The sequence below is a fragment of the Saimiri boliviensis genome, chromosome 10 (assembly GCF_048565385.1).
Source record: "Saimiri boliviensis isolate mSaiBol1 chromosome 10, mSaiBol1.pri, whole genome shotgun sequence".
Taxonomy (NCBI): Eukaryota; Metazoa; Chordata; class Mammalia; order Primates; family Cebidae; genus Saimiri; species Saimiri boliviensis.
This window is the reverse complement of record NC_133458.1, coordinates 26,866,623-26,885,347: the sequence shown is the minus strand read 5'-3', so window position 1 is coordinate 26,885,347 and position 18,725 is coordinate 26,866,623. Positions and strand designations below refer to the sequence as shown.

At 38.6% G+C, this 18,725-nt stretch overlaps 1 protein-coding gene across 1 annotated transcript in view; it reads right to left on the bottom strand.

Moving 5' to 3' along the window:
• COPG2 (COPI coat complex subunit gamma 2) overlaps positions 1–18,725 on the bottom strand; it is a 140,702-nt gene that overhangs the window by 74,218 nt on the left and 47,759 nt on the right. Inside the window, exons 6-9 of the mRNA XM_003920989.4 lie at positions 18,646–18,721; positions 16,693–16,785; positions 15,303–15,389; positions 14,105–14,262 (exon numbers count right to left, since the gene is read on the bottom strand). Of these exons, the coding sequence (XP_003921038.1) occupies positions 14,105–14,262; positions 15,303–15,389; positions 16,693–16,785; positions 18,646–18,721 (414 nt within the window). The remainder of the gene's footprint in view (positions 1–14,104; positions 14,263–15,302; positions 15,390–16,692; positions 16,786–18,645; positions 18,722–18,725) is intronic.

Sequence of the window (18,725 nt, the reverse complement as noted above, 5' to 3'; positions counted from 1 at the left end):
CACATCCTACTCAACCTTGGAAGCAAAGTCCCAGGTGCCATGGATGCCTGGGGAACAACACTAGGGCTCCAGGGACACCTGGACACCAAGGTAGCCAGCCAAGGGAACAGGGACGACTGTCTTCCTGGCATAGCCATAAAGCTGGTGTCAAGATCCGAGATGCTGGCTGGGGCTGAGATTCCATCAGCATTTGGGGACTCTCCCACAGCCCACCAGTATCATCTTTATGGTCACCTAACCCAGAGCATCATCGGCCACATTAGAACCACCAGCTCATTCACCTGGCATTTTGTAAATGCTGGAACTAGTCCCTCTGTAAGGGAAATACACTGTTATTTCTTTTACCTTTCAGGTCATTCCCAGGAGAAGTCAAAGCTACAGGTAACTCTCTTTTAGAAAATGGGGTGCAATAGCCAGAGAACAGGACCCTAAATTATAATACCATCTTGCAATTAGATCTTTTTTGGAAACATCAGAAGGAGTGGACTCAAACAGCCTATGTATTAACACAAGCCTTCGTGGCTATTTAACAGAACCTTGACCTTCCCAGAAATTGCTGCCTTTGTTACGCTCACACCCCTTTAGGGGAACCAAATGGGACACCAGAGACCCTGCATGATCAACTTTTGGGAAATGCAACCCCAGACTCCTGCTAGTCCTGCTAGTCTTACCAACCTTCATACCCTTCTCTACAGAAGCAGCAGAATCCTGCTGGGGTTGCCCACAGTAGCATTTCCTACTTTCTCGACCATTCTAAGTTATGCCCACTTGGGGAGGTGGCCAGTAGGGACGGATGCTGGGACTATCTGGGTGCGTATACCTTTTGTGATGTCTGATCTAGCCTACTGCAGACAGAGGTTGGGTCAATTTTCAGAGGACCTAACTAAATTTATGGAGGAGTTTTGGGCTGTCTCACTCTCATTTGAGTTAACTTGGGGACGTATTCATATTATCTTGTCCACGTGTTATACCCCTGAGGAAAAGCAGTGTATCTGTGCACAGGCGGAGGCTTAGGCTGACAACTTGTCGATTGGGGACCCCGAACAATATACTATGGAGGCCATGTCTGTGCCTAACAGTGGCCCCAATTGGAACTATCAACAGGGCCAGGCTTATCTAAGAAAAAAAAAAAGTCACATGGTCTTGTTTAGTGGAAGGAATGAAAAAAAATGTACCACTAAGCTTGTGAGCTATGATAAATCAGGGAAATAAAGAAAAGATGAAAATCCTGCTCTATTCCAGGGGTGCCTTATGAAGGTCGTTAAAAAAATAAACTAACATTGATCCCAGCACTGATGCTGGCCAAATTTTTCTAGGGACATACTTTATTAGTTACTCAGTACCTGACATCAGGAGGAAATTACAGAAACTGGCTTTGGGATATCAAATGCCTATTAATCTAATGTTTGATGTGGCTTTTAGGGTATTCAATAATAGGGACAGGGCTAAAGAGGCTGAAAGGATCCAACATGGCAAACACTGGGACAGACAGCAGACCCAAATGACAGCAGTGGCTATAAGCAGTGGCCTACAACCTCAGGGTAACCCAGGGGGATTCTTCACCCATGGACTAAACAGCGCTAACAGCAAACCTATAGGTAATGGTTGCGGCTTCTAGTGTAGGAAGCTGCAACATTAGAGCAAGGGCTGGTTCATGGTACATATAAGATCTCAGGGGTGCTTTTGTGTGTGTGTGTGTGTGTATCCCTCTGCACACTGACACTCAATATTTGTTTGCTTTTGAGTCGACTAATCCTGAAACCATTATTACCCAGCAGCACACCTACACAGTACTGCCTCAGAGCTTTAGGGATAGCCCTTACTTGTTTGGCATTGCCTTGGCATGAGAATTAAGGGAGCTAGAGCTAGAAAGGGGAGCCATACTCCAATATGTGGATGACACCCTTGTACGTAGTTCCACTAAAGAGAACTCACATAAGAATGCCATTCAAGTCCTAAACTTCCTGGGAAAAAGAAGACATCAGGTCTCTCCGTCTAAGGCCCAGATTTTTAAAAAGGAAATAAAATATCTGGGATATATCCTAAGCCCAGGAAACCAGATCTCGTCTGTCAAACAAAAGGAGGCTATCTTTTAAAGATGAGATCTTCACAAATGAAGAAGCAACCATAACTTTCCTAGGTATGGCATGATTTGGATCCCAGGGTTTCAGCTCATTACTAAGCCACTGTATGAGGCCCTAACCAGGCCAGAGCATGAAATGCTTGGAGGGGCTTGCACTATAATAAACCCCATCTTCTGTTCTTACGTTAACAATTCAGTAATAGCCGAACTACAACTTCAAAAGATTTACCAACAGGCTATCCATCTAAAAAATTTCAATAACTCTACCACTCAAGCCATCTGGGACCTCGTCAAAGGATACCTACCTAGTGGGACATGGTTCCTACCTTTCCTAGGACGTCTAGTGGCTATCTCATCTATCCTCTTATTGCTGCTGTTTACTCCTTGCTTGTTTAACCTCCTTATAAAGTTTATGTCTTCAACAATTTCACGTCAAAATGATGGTCATGCAAGGATTCCAAGCAATTCCTGACTCAGATTCAGACTCTTCTGATGACCCACCCTTGGGACCCTTAGAGCAGGCAGCCAGGCAGGGCCAACGCCCCTAAATTGGCAGGAGGTACATGCAGAAAACTGACCTCCTCCCTCATCAACCCTTAAGAATAAGGGATGGAAGTCCCTGAGGCCCTAAGAGAGATAAAATGAGACAGGAATAATACTAGGTGGTTGCCTGAGTATAGAAAATTTCAGCCAGCGGTTTCACAGGACGAGAGGCTATGGGCTAATAAGTCCCTGAGAAACTGTGTGTGAACCAAGCTGGCTAAGATCTCCCAGACCCAATATGGCACTGGATTTGACCTAGGTTTCACCTAGGACCTCATTATATGCTCATTAACATACTAAGTCACACACCCATTGGCACCATGACAGTTCCAAGAACACCCACATTTGGTATGATTGGGTAGCACTACAGTTCAGAGACACCTCTACCTTTTCCTAGAAATTTTCATGAATATTCTACCCCTTTAAAGCAACCCATAAAAGTAGCAGCCCCAAACCCCCTTGTATGCAATTCTTTCTTGAGTATGCATGCACTCCCCTTTCTTGAGTGTATACATTTCTCTTTGCAGTAAATCTCTGTACTTTCACTAGAAAAAGAAAAAAGACACAAAACAGAACATGATTCTATTGATATAATGTTCAAAATGAGACAAAACTAAACTTTACTGTTTAGAGATGCATACCCAGGGTAAATTTGACATGAAATTAGGATAGTAATTTGCTCCGGGGGTAAATCATCACAATCAAAGAGGATACATAAAGCATTTCTGGGGTACAAAGAAATGTGCTACTTCCTAATGCATGTGGTCATTATAAGGGTGCTCCACAGCAAGCATATATAATGTACATGTAACTATTATGTTTTATCCATTTTTCTATGGAGTTTTCAATTTAAAATTTTAGAAAGAATACTGCATATTCTCTCTTAGATACAGGGTTCTAAATAGGAGGTCAATTTTTTAATCAGTAACATACAAATCAGTTACAGTCTTACTTTTTTTTTTTTTTTTGAGATGGAGTCTTGCTCCATCGCCCAGGCTGGAGTGCAGTGACGTGATCTCAGCTCACTACAACTTCAGCCTCCTGGGTTCAAGCAATTCTCCTGCCTCTGCCTCCCAAGTAGCTGGGATTACAGGCACCTGCCACCATGCCCAGCTAATTTTTGTATTTTTTTTAGTAGAGACGAGGTTTTGCCACATTGGCCAGGCTGGTCTCAAACTCCAACCACCTCGGCCTCCCAAAGTGCTGGGATTACAGGCGTGAGCCACCGTGCCTGGCCCAGTCTTACATTTTTATACTTGATTTCTCTGTTTTTGAAATAGTTGTGTTAAAGTCTCCATGAAAAGATCAAGAGGACTTAGTTTCCTGTATTAAGATTTTGCTTTGATATTTTGAAACTATATGTTGTTAATATTAAGTATATACAAATTCATTCCTATTATTTTGTTTTTGGACCATTACTTTTGTCAAAATACAAAATTCCATTTTGTAATTTTTATTTATTTATTTATTTTGAGACAGTCTCTGTCATGCAGGCTGGAGTGTTGTGGTGCAATCTCGGCTCGCTGCAACCTTTCCCTCCCAGGTTCAAGAGATTTTTTTTTTTTTTTTTTTTTTTTTGAGACAGAGTCTTGCTCTGTCACCAGGTGCCAGGCTTGAGTACAGTGGCGCAATCTCGGCTCACTGCAACCTCCACCTCCCGGGTTCAAGCAATTCTCCTGCCTCAGCCTCCAGAGTAGCTGGGACTACAGACATGCGCCACCATGCCCAGCTAATTTTTATATTTTTAGTAGAGACGGGGTTTCACTATGTTGGCCAGGTTGGTCTCGATCTCTTGACCTTGTGATCCGCCTGCCTCGGCCTCCCAAAGTGCTGGGATTACAGGCATGAGCCACCACGCCTGGCCTCAAGAGATTTTTGTGCCTCAGCCTCCTGAGTAGCTAGGACTACAGGCACACGCCACCATGCCCAGCTAATTTTTTGCATTTTTAGTAGAGACAGGGTTTTGCCCTGCTGCCCAGGCTGGTCTTGAACTCCTGAGCTTAGGCAGTCCACTCACCTCGGCCTCCTAATGTGCTAGGATTACAGGTGTGAGCCACCATGCCTGGCCCATTTTGTCATTTTTAGTGCTCTATACACTGATTCCTATTCTGGCTTATATTAATATTGTTACATGGCATTTTTTATGTGTGTGAATGTGTAGCTAGTATATATATTTTATATATTATTTTGATTGTTTCTTGTCATTTTGTTTACAAGAGTCTTTTATAAAGGCATAATAGGTCTCTTGTTTCATTTTGTTTACCCAATCTGAGACTCTTTTAATACATAAATTCACTTATATTCATTGTGATAAATGTTATATTTTGTGTTCTCCAAGATGACCCCCCCAACATATCCTAAAATTCTACATCTTTGTGTAGACATTAACCATACCAGAGTTCATCTGTGTGACCAAAGGAATACATGAGAGGTGATGATGGCCTGTCACTTTTGAGATTAGGTTATAAAACCCTGCAACTTCCATATCAGGCTCACTCACTCTCTCAATTTACTTGCTTTGGGAGAAGCCAGCTGCCACGCTGTGAGAACATTCAGGCAGCCCATAGAAAGGCTCTCAAAGTGAGAAGTGAAAGTATCTGGCCAACAGCCAGGGAGAAACCGAGGCTTGTCAACAACTGTATGAGTAAAATTCTAAGTGGATCTTCCAGGCCCAGACAATTGCAGCCTTGGCCAACAACTTGATTATAAACTCATGAAGGAAGAAACTTGAACCAAAACTGGACAAATTCTCTCAGATCCCTGACCATAGCAACTAGGGGATATAAGTATTCCTTATAAGCTGCTAAATTTGGGTCCAGTATACCACACAGCAAGAGATAACACATACAGTTACACTTACTTGTACCCGATGTATTTTTTGTTGTCTATTTGAAGGCTTGACCTCACTCATTTTCTTCCTTATCAATTTTCAAGCAACTTTTCCTCCCTCCATTTTCCTTTAACATTTTGAGAGTTTTACATTCAATTTGTGGTCTTCATATAATTAAATATTATATTAGTTATATTTATAATTAATATTACAATAAAGTTTTATATTATTACCATATTTTCCTCCCAAACAAGATGATGGCACACACACACATAGCGTAATTTTACTTCCACCTAATACCACCTTCCTTTTTCTTTTTTTGAGACAGAGTCTTGCTTTGTTGCCCAGGCTGGAGTGCAGTGGCACAATCTCAGCTCATTATTACCTCTGCCTCCTGGGTTCAAGCGATTCCCCTGCTCAGTCTCCTGAGTGGCTGGGATTACAGGCATGCACCACCATGCCAGCTATTTTTTATATTTTTGGTAGAGACGGGAGTTTCATCATGTTGGCTAGGCTGGTCTCGAACTCCTGACCTCAAGTGATCCTCCTGCCTTGGCCTCCCAAAGTGCTGGGATTACAGGCATGAACCACCCTGGCCGGCCAACCACCACCCTGCCTTTTTTTTTTTTTTTAAAGCCTATAGCATCCAGTATTACCAGACAGTCTTGCATCTAAGTACTAACCAGGTCCAACCTTGCTGGGCCTCCCAAGATTAGATGAGATCAGGCTTGTTTAGGGTGGTATGGTCATAAACTAATATCACCTTCTACATCATTACTTATTATCCTCTGGAATTTTAGAGCTTGTTACAAATTTAAAAAAAAATTTTTTTTAAACATGAATTCAGAATTATCAACTTTTATACCCAAAATAAGAACAATCCAGCTAAGACACTCTCAAACCCCTGACCTGCAAAAATTATATGGGAAAATCAATATTTACTATCCTTTTAATCTGGTGTTAGATATGACAGTATGAAAATCATAAGTGAATTACTATAAAATTAACGTGATCCTACCTCAGAGATAATCACTATACTAACTTTCAATACCATAGGTTAGTTTTGCCTATGTTAAGTCTAAAATTAGCATAAATTGAACTATATAAAATATATCCTTTTGTGTATAACTTCTCGGTGAGATTTATGTGATTGCCTTTAACAGTAATTGTTCATTTTCATTATGTATAATATTTGACTATACGAATATACCACAATTTATTTTTTTATTCTAGCACACTGATGGACATTTGGACTACTTCCATTTTGTGGCAATTCAGGTACAGTGGCTCATGCCTGTCATCCCAGCACTTTGGGAAGCTGAGGCGGGTAGATCATTTCAGGTCAGGAGTTCAAGACCAGCCTGGCTAACATGGCAAAAACCCCATCTTTATTAAAAATACAAAAAAATTAGCCAAATGTGGGGGGGTGTGCCTTTTATCCCAGTTATTGGGGAAGATGAGGCAGGAGAATCCCTTGAACCCGGAAGGCAGAGGTTGCAGTGAGCTGAGACAGTGCCATTGCACTCTGGCCTGAGCAACAAGAGCAAAACTCAGTCTCAAAAAAAAATTTTTTGTGTGTGGTAATTATGAAAAATATTACTATAGGCATCTTGTACAGTTAATCCTTGAAAAACATGGGGTTAACAGTGCAAACCCCCATGCAGTTGCAAATCCACATATAACTTTTGACTTCCCCAAAACATCACTACTAATAATCTACTATTGATCAACTTGCTGATAACAAAAATAGTTGATTACCATGTTTTATGTCGCATGTAATATGTATTATATTGTTACAATAAAATAAGCTAGAGAAAAGAAAATATTTTAAAAATCATAAGGAAGAGAAACTATATTAACTATTCATTAAGTGACAGTGGATCATCATAAAGGTCTTCATTCTCATCATCCTACATTGAGTAGACTGGGGTGGAAGAGGAGGTCTTGCTGTCTCAGGAGTAGCAGAGGTGGAAGAAAATCCATGTGTAAGTGGACTCAAGCAGTTCAAACCCATGTTGTTCAAGGAGCAACTGCATGTCTTTTAACACACAATGTACAAATTTCTGTTTGGTTATTTATAAGAAGCCAATTGGGGCTGTAATTAGGGGTTTGTGGAATCCACAGGTCAATTTAAGAAGATGTACCTTTACAATACTGAACATTTCAGTCTAAAAACATGGTGTATACCTCTATTAATTTAGGTTATACTTTAAATAATACTGCATAATTTTCTGTGTAAAGACACACAAATTTGGTAGACACATACCCAAGGATTTGATTCAATATAATTATAAATTGTGCCGTCTTCTCAAAAGTTTATCTTTTTGATTGGTTGCTTGAATAAAAAATAAAACTAATTTTGGATACTGACCCTCTATCCAGCAACACTGGTAAATTTACATATGAATTCTAGTAGATAATGTACAGGTTATTTCACAGTTGCTATATATACAGCCATGTTGTCTGCAAACAGAGATAGTGTTATATCTGCCTTTCAAATTTTTAGATATTTTATTTTCTTCACTTATTGCACAAAGTAGGACTTCTAGCAAAATACTACTTAAAAAATAAAATGGCAGGCATCCTTATTTCTCTCATTCACAGACTCAAGGGGAAAGCTTTTAATAGTCTACCAATAAGTATAAAGTTTAGTGGAGTTTGTTGGTACTCCTGTCAGAACAATCATGTTCTCTTCCAGCCCTGGTTTGCAAAGATTTCAATTGTGAATTACCATTAAATTTTATCAATTGCTTTTTTTTGTATCCATTAAGACATTAAGACTCTCTTCCTATATCTTTAAAATGAAGTATATTATGCTATCTTTTACTGTTAGATCAACCTTATACTTCTAGAATAAACCCCTACTGGGAAATATTTGGTCATTATTTCTTCATATCTTTTTTGCTCCATTCTGTCACCTTTGCTTCTAGATTCCAGTTACATATGTGTTAAACCACTTGATCTTATTCTACAGTTCTCTGATGCTTTTTATTTTCTTTAATCTGTTTTCTCCCTGTTCTTCAAATTACTTTCTATTGTTCTATCTTCAAATTCACTAACTCTCTTTGACTCTCTCATCAGCCATTTCTAATCTGCTGTTAAATCCATTCAGCAAATTATCCGATTCAGTTATTATACTTGTTGGAGCAGAATGGCTCCCCAAAGACGTCCATGTCTTCATTCCTAGAACTGATGAATATGTTACATTACAACATGGCAAAGGAACTTTGCAGATACAATTAAGATTGTCACCTACATTATCCAGGTAGGTGCAATCTAATCACATGAGCACTTTAAAACAGATGTGCTAAAAGAGGAAGCAGAAGAAATATGGCAGAAGGGCAAGTCAGAGAGATTCAAAGTGCAGTTCAAATTACCACTGCTGGATCGGACATGTATGAATCAACATGCAAGGGCTCAAGAGGGGCCTTTAGTTGCTCATTGAAAGCATGAGAAGGAATACAGGCAACCTCTAGAGGCACAGACTAACCTCCAGCTGAAAGCCAGCAAGGAACACAGACCAACAACCTACAGTCTCAAGGAAATGAATCTGACCAACAACTTAAATGAGATTGGAAGTGGATTCTTCCCCAAAGCCACCAGTAAGCAACAGCACCCTACCAACATCTCAAACTTTAGTCCCATGATGCCCATGTCAGACTTCTAATCTATAGATCTATGAGATAATAAATGGATCCTGTTATAAGCCATTACATTTAAGGGTAATTTGTTATGGCAGCAATAAAAAAACTAACAAATTTTGGTACCTGTAAGTAAAGTGTTACTGCAACAAATATCTCAAATCATAGAACTGATTGGAATCAGGCACTGAGTGGAAGCTGGAAGAATTTTGCAGAATGTGATAGATGACGCCTAGTTTTGAACAGACTGGTAAGAAATCTGATCTTAAGCAATCCACCCACCTCAGCCTCCCAAAGTGCTGGGATGCCTATAGTCCCAGCTTCTCAGGAGACTGAGGCATAAGAATGGCTTGCACCCAGGAGGTGGAGGTTGTAGTGAGCTGAGATTATGCCACTACACCACTTCAGCCTGGGCAGCAGAGCAAGACTGTATCTCAAAAAAAAAAAAAAACAAAAAAACAACGACAACCAAAAAAAAAACAAGAAGAAAAGAAAGAAATCTGGTCAGGGCTTATGAACCGCCTATAGACATCTGGACTTAAAAGATGCTGTAGTGAGGGCTCAGAAGGAAGTAAGAACATGTTAATATAAACTTGAGTAAGGTAGATCTTTGTTATTACATACTGGCAGAAAGTTTAGGGAATTTGTGCCCTGTAGTTATTTGTGAAGCAGAGCTTATAAATGATGAAGTTGGATTATTCACTTGAGAATTCCAAAAATGAAGCTGTGACCCAGTTTCATCTTGCTGTTTATAGTAAAATGTGAAATTACAAACTTCACCTATAGAGAGCAACTTTGGCCTGTGCCCCTGAGTTCTAGCCTGCCTGCAATCTTCCTTCCTGACAGCCTGTCCTTTGAATTTTACATTTGCTTAGTCGGCCCCCAAATTACATAATAAATAAGCGAATCTCTACATACTTATATCCTCCAGGTTCTGCTTTTCTGGTTGAATCCTGACACAGTACTTTTAAGTTCTAGAATTTCAACTTAGCTCTTTTTGCAGTTTCCATTTCCCCTGTTCATTCATGATAACTATTTTCCATTAAAGTCATGGACAAGGCTGGGTGTGGCGGTGCACACCTATCATACCAGCACTTTGCAAGGCTGAGGTGGGTAGATTTCTTGAGCTCAGGAGTTTGAGACCAGCTTGAGCAAAATGGCAAAACCCCATCTCTACAGAAAGTAAAAAAATTAGCCAGGTGTGGTAGTGCATGCCTGTAGTCCCAGCTACTTGGTAGGCTGAGGTGAGAGGATCACTTGAACCTGGAAGGCAGAGGTTGCAGTGAGCCAAGATCATATCACTGCACTCCAGGCTCTGCAACAGAGTGAGAGACTCTGTCTTAAATAATAAATAAATAAATAAATAAATAAAGTCAAGGACAAATTTATAATAGATGATTCAAAGTTTTTGTTTGCTAATTTCAATGTCTGGATCATACAGTGTCCGTTTCTATTGATTGCTTTTTCTCTTGGCCACTAGTCACATTTTTCAAATCCTTTGTATTTCTGGTAATTTTTACAATCTATTAAACATTATAATGATATATCGTAAAGACTCTAGAACTTAGGGAGTTTGGCTGGGATCAAACTCCAAACTTTATTTCCTCCATAGTGAGTTGCAGCTGAATTCTCCACTCAGTTTTTTCATCTTAATCTTACAACTACTGCTTTTGGCAGGTTTCCTATTCTCTTGTATGTACATAGTTCAGTGACTAGTCAGTGATTTTTGCAGAGTTTAAAACTGATTTTGAGACTCATTCCTTTTACAGTTCCCTCCTTTCTAGGATACCCACTAAGTTTTCAGTTACTCTCCCAACCTCAAAGTATTCTGACCGCTCTGTCCAGGAAAAACTGTAGCTTTCTGTCATCCTACACTGAGGAATTGTAGAATGCCCTCAAGAGAATAGCCAAAAACACGCAAATTTCACCCAGTATAGCTTTTGTCTTTCAGGCATCAACTGCTTCTCTCCCGTTTTTGCTTGCTTTTCACCACTCCCCAGTATTTTCAAATTGTTACGGGTTTTCTTCATTTAGGGGAGGGATATCTTTGTACTAATGACAATCATTATTTGCAGGAGGATTAAGCTGGCCAAACTACACCATTACTGGAAGGAGGAAGCTCAACTGAATATTTTTAAATATTCCATTTTATCTTCTCTGTTGACATTTAAGATCTATATGTTTTATAAAGTTTTTTTATTGATTATAATATTCATCCTCAAGAGATTATAATATTCTTCCTTATCACAGTGTATCATCAAATAACAAACTACTTCATGAATGATATAAAAACTTTACAAATGTCTGTTTTTCTCCCTCATGCCCTTTATACTACTATTTTCATATATCTCACTTCTACATATATATATACGCCCCACAATACGCTGCTGGTTTCAGTAAAAATTGTATACATTTATAATTTACCTACACATTTACCTTCTAATTTACCTACATATTTACCCTTTTTGTTGTTCTTCATTCCTGCTGAAGATCCAGGCATTCACCTATTATTTCTTTTTAGCTGGAAAAACTTCTTTTAGCATCTTTATGATGCAGGTACACTGGACACCAATCCTTTCAGGTTTTGGTTTTTGTTTTTTCCTGCTTGAAAATGTCTTAATTTCACCTTCATTTGGAAGGATATTTTTAAAGTATAGAACTCTAGATTGACAGTTATTTGTTTCAACAATTTTGAGATGTCCATTTTCCTCTGGCATCCATTTTTCTAATGAGAAATCAACCATTCTTATTTTTGTCTCCCTGAATCTAATGAATCTAACAGGCTGTTTAAAAAGAAAAAAAAAAAAAAAAGGCGACTTTCAAGCTTTTCTTTCATTCTTTTTCTTTTGGTTTTCAACTTTTTATTTGTGATATGTATGACGAGGTTATGATTACATATGGCTTTATTTGTCCTACTTGAGTGTCACTGACCATCTTGGATTCATTTTAGGTTTGTTGTTACTGTTTTTTGAGATGAGGGGTCTCACTCTGTCACCCAGGCTGGAGTGCAGTGGTGACATCTCAGCTCACTGTAACCTCTGCCTCCCACCCTCTCATGCTCAACCGATCCTCCCACCTCAGCCTCCCAAGTAGCTGGGGCCACAGGCCTGCACCACCATGTCTGGCTAATTTTTGTATTTTTTTCTGGTAGAGATGGGATTTCGCCATGTTGCCCAGGCTGGTCTCGAACTCCTGAGCTCAAGTGATCCACCTGCCTCAGCCTCCCAAAGTGCTAGGATTACAGCCATGAGCCACCACATCTGGCCCCTTTCATTCACTTTGGAAAATTCTCGTCCACTGATATGGTTTGGCTGTTTCCCCACCCAAATATCATCTTGAATTTCCATGTGTTATGGGAGGGACCCAGTGGGAGGTAACTGAATCATAGGGGCAAGTCTTTCCCATGCTGTTCTCATGACAGTGAATAAGTCTCAAGAGATCTGATGGTTTTAAAAATTGGAGTTTCCCTGCACAAGCTCTGTCTCTCTTTGCCTGCTGCCATGCATGTAAGAGATGATTTGCTCCTGCTTGCCTTCCGCCATGATTGTAAGGCTTACCCAACCACATGGAACAGTAAGTGCATTAAACCTCATTCTTTTGTAAATTGCCCAGTCTTGGGTATTTCTTTATCCGCAGCATAAAAACAGACTAATATATCCATCACCTCTTCAAAGATTTACTTCTGCTCCATTCTGTTTCCTTTCCTTCTGAGACTTGTTATACAAGTATCAGACTTTTTGATATATTCCCTAGGTTTCTGATGTTCTATTCTTTTATTTTCTTATTTTTCTCCCTATGCTTCAGTTTGGACAATTTCTACTGACTTATCTTCAAGTTCTCTAACTCTTTTCCCACTGTGTCCAACCTGCTATTAAGTGCTTCAAATAATTTTTTAATTTTTGACATTGTATTTTTTGGTTCAAGATTTTTTTTCTAGTTTCTATGTATCTATTACATTCCTTACCCATTTATACATTTTGTCCATCTTTTCTACTCTTTAGTGGAAAGATGTAACTTACAAAAGTTACAAAAGTTCACTTTACAAAATGGCTTTAGTGTTCACTTTACAAAAGTTGTACAAAAGTCACTGCCTTCTGATTTCTATATTTGGGTCATCTGTAAGTTGGCTTCTGCTGACTGCTTTTCTTCTTCTCGTTTATGGGTTGCATGTCCCTGCCTCTGTCTTTTTTGACTGTTTGCTAGACACTGCTTGTAAAGGTGCAGTAGAGACTGATGTAAATAACACTTATCATTAGAAAAGTGCAGGTCCTTTTTCATTTTTAGCAGCTAATAATTGATCTGGGTCAGGACTTTGCTGCAGCTTTAATTAGATTCAGTTATCTGCTGTTTACAAATGATCTGAGAAACAGAACAGGCTTCCCCTTTCAGTAGGGCTTTAGTAGTAGAGGCAGATTCTAGAGATCTTTTTCTGTGTGACATCTCAGTTTCCCAGGCCACATAAGAAATCTTTGTTTTGGAATTCAGCTGTAAACCTTTCAGGCTGGGGAAGGGTCTTTTTTGCTCCCTAGATCCATCCCCAGATTATACACCTCAAAAGATCTATCCTTTTCCTGCTCTTTCCTAGCCTTCAAAAGGCTCCTAAAGTATACTTGGTAAGTCATATGTGCCTCAGACTTGCAGAATGATCTTGGGCAAATTACTAAATATAGTACTTCAACTTTCTCTTTTATAAAAATAAAAGGGATAGATGGAGTAATTCTTAATGTCCCTTCCAACTTTCATATTTAATTATCTATATCTCTTCTGATCAATGCATATTTTTTGTTCAATCAGTCTGTTAATGTGCTATTAATAAAGTACACATACAAGAGTAAACATTAAGGCAAAAAATATGTTACTTGAAATTCTATAATTGTTTTAAATTAAAAAACATCGAATTCATCTGTAAAGTCAGCACTGCCCAAAAAATATTCATGAAGGAAACAAACTCTAAGGTATATTAACTTGCAAAAAGAAAATAACTCAAGTTTAGGAGAATACACCTACCCATCCTCAGTTTCTTTCAGTAAGCGACTGGCAATTCGGATCAGCATGCAGTAAGCGAACTGTGACTTGAGACCAGATTTAGTAAACTTATTCAACATCTTGGAAACAGCAAGTCGATCATTCTTTCTCAGGTGATACAGGACTCCCAATGCATGGTACTAAAGAACAGGAAGAAGAAGGTACCACATGGATTAGAAAGATGACAAAATATTTACACAAAAATAGAATCACATGGAACTACATTAAAGATTTTTTTTTTAAATACCCAAGTCAAATGTACACAAATATAGTATCTTTTTCACACTGAACTAAACACAGGCAAGACGAAAAGGATAATAGTTTCTAATTTAGAAGTTGTAAATTCAGACTGGACACGTATAAAGGAGGTGACATACAATCTGAAGATGGTCCTAGCAGGTTCAACACTGGCTCATGCATCCTCAGTACACACACCTACAGGCCCAAGGCTTTACCGGTGTATCTGTCTCTATGAGTGGCTTTACATCATCTGTGGCCACTTCAGTAATTAGAGGATTAATTTCCTAAAGCAGGCTATAAGAGTGTCATTATCTTGACGCTTTGTATAAAAACACATGATCAGAGTCAAGAGAACAACAGTGCTTCCCAAAGGAAAAACGACTACTCTGTTTCCTATAACTGAATATGCTATCGTAGAAGTTATAAACATCAAGAGGGCATAAATACCCTCTCAAATAAAATGAGATACTTTACATAAAATTTCCATCTAAGAATTTAACCTTGTTCCTCTTAATAAAGAATAACCTAATAAATATCAAAAGAAGCTCTTTTTGACAAAAGGGTTTCAAAGTTTCATTAAGTAAAAGCTGCTCCTTATTATTTTTATAATGTCTATAATCAAGACCTCAGAACTTGGAGTTGAGTATTTATCTTCTTACACAAATTATTTTTCAATTAAAAGACTGCAATGATCATCTCAATCTACTACTGAATTTAACAATCTTTCCTAAATATTCCTACAAAGCGTCATCTAGCTTCTATGAAACACTTGAGGGGCAGTAATCATGATTAGTGAGATTCTTACTTCGTATACATACTAGTAGCTGCTTAATTTTCCTTTAGTTAATGCTCATCTAGGGACTCAATATACTGCCCCTAAAATACAGGTTTAAAGAATGCTGATCCTGAAACATAAGCTAATGTGATTACATGACAGTACCTGGACCATAATATTATCACTTGATGCAGCTTCTTGGGCTTCATTGATCCAGCGCTTAACCACATCATAGCTTATCTTCATCATGTGCTAAATACAGGGAAAAAAATGAGAATAAATAATTCATGGTCACTAGAAACTTAGAAACATGAGTGAGTTTTCTTGGAAAATCACTAACAGACATTTCCCAGGAGAAAGAAAACTATGTAGCTCTTATAAGTCTATTTTGTATCTCTATTGCTGGGGCAACTGATAAATCGTAAGTAATTTTCTCCTATACCCTTTACAAAAGTGAGTATATAGAGGTGTGTAAAAGGAAGTAATCAAAGAGGAAGAACAGGATGAGGATGGTGCTTAGATAACGTTATCATGACAAGCTTTACTTCTAGTAAACTCCCCTGGAAGAAAGAAAAAGAGTATTAGTATATTCTCTGCTATGAAACTCAACCAATTATCTTCCAGAATCAGAAACTCTTGTGATTTAGATGTCTTACACATTCACACATATGTAACTGACATTAATCAAATGCAATGTGATAGGTTTTAATGTATACATTGTGTTCTGTTGAAAAACTGAAAGAAAAAAATTACTAAAAAAAAGACTACTTCCTGGGAGGAAATTCAGAAGTGGGGCAGGAAACTCTGAAGGATACATGTAGACAAAGGGCATCAGAAAAAGCAGAGGACAAAGAGACAAGTAGTAGAAGTCATAAAGGCAGGTCATAAAGAAGATTTTAAATAAAAGGGCCCTAGGTTTCTTCCCTGTCCTATACCCCACACTTACCCCTCTTTTATTATGTGCACAACATAACTTTCAAATTTCTAAAACCTTTCAAACATATGACAATTTTGTGTTTTTAATTCTTCAATGATCCTCTAGATCAGCAATCTCCAACCTTTTTAGTACCAGGGATTGGTTTTATAGAAGACGGTTTTTCCACTGACAGAGGGCAGGGGGATAGTTTTTGGATGAAACCATTCCACCTCAGATCATCAGGCATCAGTTATATTCTCATACAGAGTGGGCAATCTAGATCCCTCGGCAAACCTAGATCCCTCACATGCACAGCTCACAATAGAGCTTGCACTCCTATGAGAATCTAATGCCGCTGCTGATCTGATAGGGAGCAGAGCTCAGGCAGTAATCAATGCTCGCTTGCCTGCCGCTCACCTCCTGCTGTGCAGCCCAGTTCCTAACAGGCCACTGAACAGGACTGGCTGAAGCCTTGGGGTGGGAACCCCTTCTCTAGATAAAACAAACTTGGATAAAGTAATAGAGGTGTATACATATTTTTAACTGTCATTCATTTGTGAGAGAATCATAGTGATACTTTGTTTTTGCAACTAGAAACTGTACCATCCATAAGAACTAGGAAGCTGCTTGCTCACTTACTAGGGAAGATACCAGTGCTGAACTGGATACACTGGAAACTTTATCCACAATGGCCTGCTTCATGTATCTTTCGATGGCTTGCAACATTGTTCCCTAATAACATTCAAAAAGAAAAAATTGTTGAGGAAAAACATTTTTATGCAAAATTACTATTAATGCTTCAAAATAATTTTCAAAAACCAATCATGTATTTGTTTCTGTGCAAATATTTAGAATGCACTAAAAGGAAAATTTAGTAATAATATCCCAAAGGGTAGAACCCAAACAACTAAGTTGAAGCTTTAGGAAAGAATATTTAAGATTATATGTAAAGAAGAATAACTGTTGAATGATGAAATAAACTGTCTCAAAATGTAGAATCACAGTTTGGAAGAAATGCACAAGTAGAGGCTGAACCGATCAGGTATGTTATAAAGAAATTCCTATAGGCAGATGGAGCCTGCTTTTGAAGTTATGAAGATTCCTCTATGTGAAGGGCACATATTACACATAGATCCCAGAGTCCTAGAAATCAAATGTAATATCTGATTATCTTAGATATATAAAGAATTAAATGTATAGTATACTACTATAGTGAGCCCTCAACGTGAAATCCTCTGGAAATACAGCCCTTTGCCTGCTTTTGAAGTTATGAAGATTCCTCTATGTGAAGCGCACATATTACACACAGATCCCAGAGAGTCCTAGAAATCAAACGTAATCTCTGATTATCTTAGCTATATAAATAATTAAATGTGTAGTATCTACTACAGTGAGGCCTCAATGTGAAATCCTCTGGAAATACAGTTCTTTTTAACTTTAAGTGGGAAAAAGAGCTGGGGAGGTGGTAGCAGATAAAGATGGGTAAAAAGACTAAGAGCAATATCCAGATTAAAAAAAGAGTTTTATTGCTAGCACTAGCATGGTCAAGTCTCACGCTGCTACCAATTTAATGCTAAAAATAAATAAAAACAACCACAAGAAAACAGTGCAGCAAAAAATATTAAGGCATTTCTATTACTCCTTTAAAGATCCAGATTTACTGGATGTATAATGTGGTCCTGCTCAACTTTTCAAACTTGAGAAGGTTACAAACATACACCTAAAATATAACCAAGCATGAGTATACAGCTATTATTCAATTTGCTTGGTAATGCCTGGCCTGCCCTTCCTTCTCAGAGTTTTCAGAAAGAGACAGCCTAACATACTACATGACCTCATCTCTCCAGATACAATGAACTGGATCAGCGTTAAACACCTGACTCAGACAGAGGTGGATACAAACTACTGGCCTGCTAGCTAATCAGATTCTCTCTCTTAAATATTTGAACGAGAGGGCCTGTGTCTCATACATGATGGATCACCACAGTAAATGTCCTGGCCAACATAGTGAAACCTCGTCTCTACTAAAAATACAAAAATTAGCCGGGTGTGGTGTGGGTGCCTGTAATCCTAGTACTTAGAAGGCTGAGGCAGGAGAATCACTTGAACCCGGGAGGCGGAGGTTGCAGTGAGCCAAGATCGCACCACTGCACTCCAGCCTGGGCAAAAGAGCAAGACTTTGACTCAAAAAAAGAAAAAAAAAATTTGTTGTTGAATTCTTAAAGCTGCCCAATTTCTTGCACTGGTCTAGTTGTAAGCTTTACCTCAAATTCTGAGAGATTTGTGTCCTATAATAAAGCTTTTTCTTTTTAGATAAATTTGAATGGGTTTTTGTTTCCTGCAAGCAATGTACCCTCACCACAACAGTTCAAGAGGGCAAATAAAGTGAGAAAATGGACTAACATAAATAAATGAAAGGAAAAAAAATCTGAAGAAAAAAGAAAGCCTGGAGCCACAAAAGCCTTGCTGGTGATCATGTTTCTCTTATACTGAAGATTCACAAAGTCAGACTAGGAAATCCTACTCAATCTACATGGCCCCTCACAGATAAGCAGAGTGTTCCATTTGATAACTCAATGAAACAGAACTTACATCAGTGATTCTGCAGAGAGCCCTGATGGCTGGGCCTCGGTATACATCTTCTTTTCCAGTCATGTCCTTAGTCAGACTAA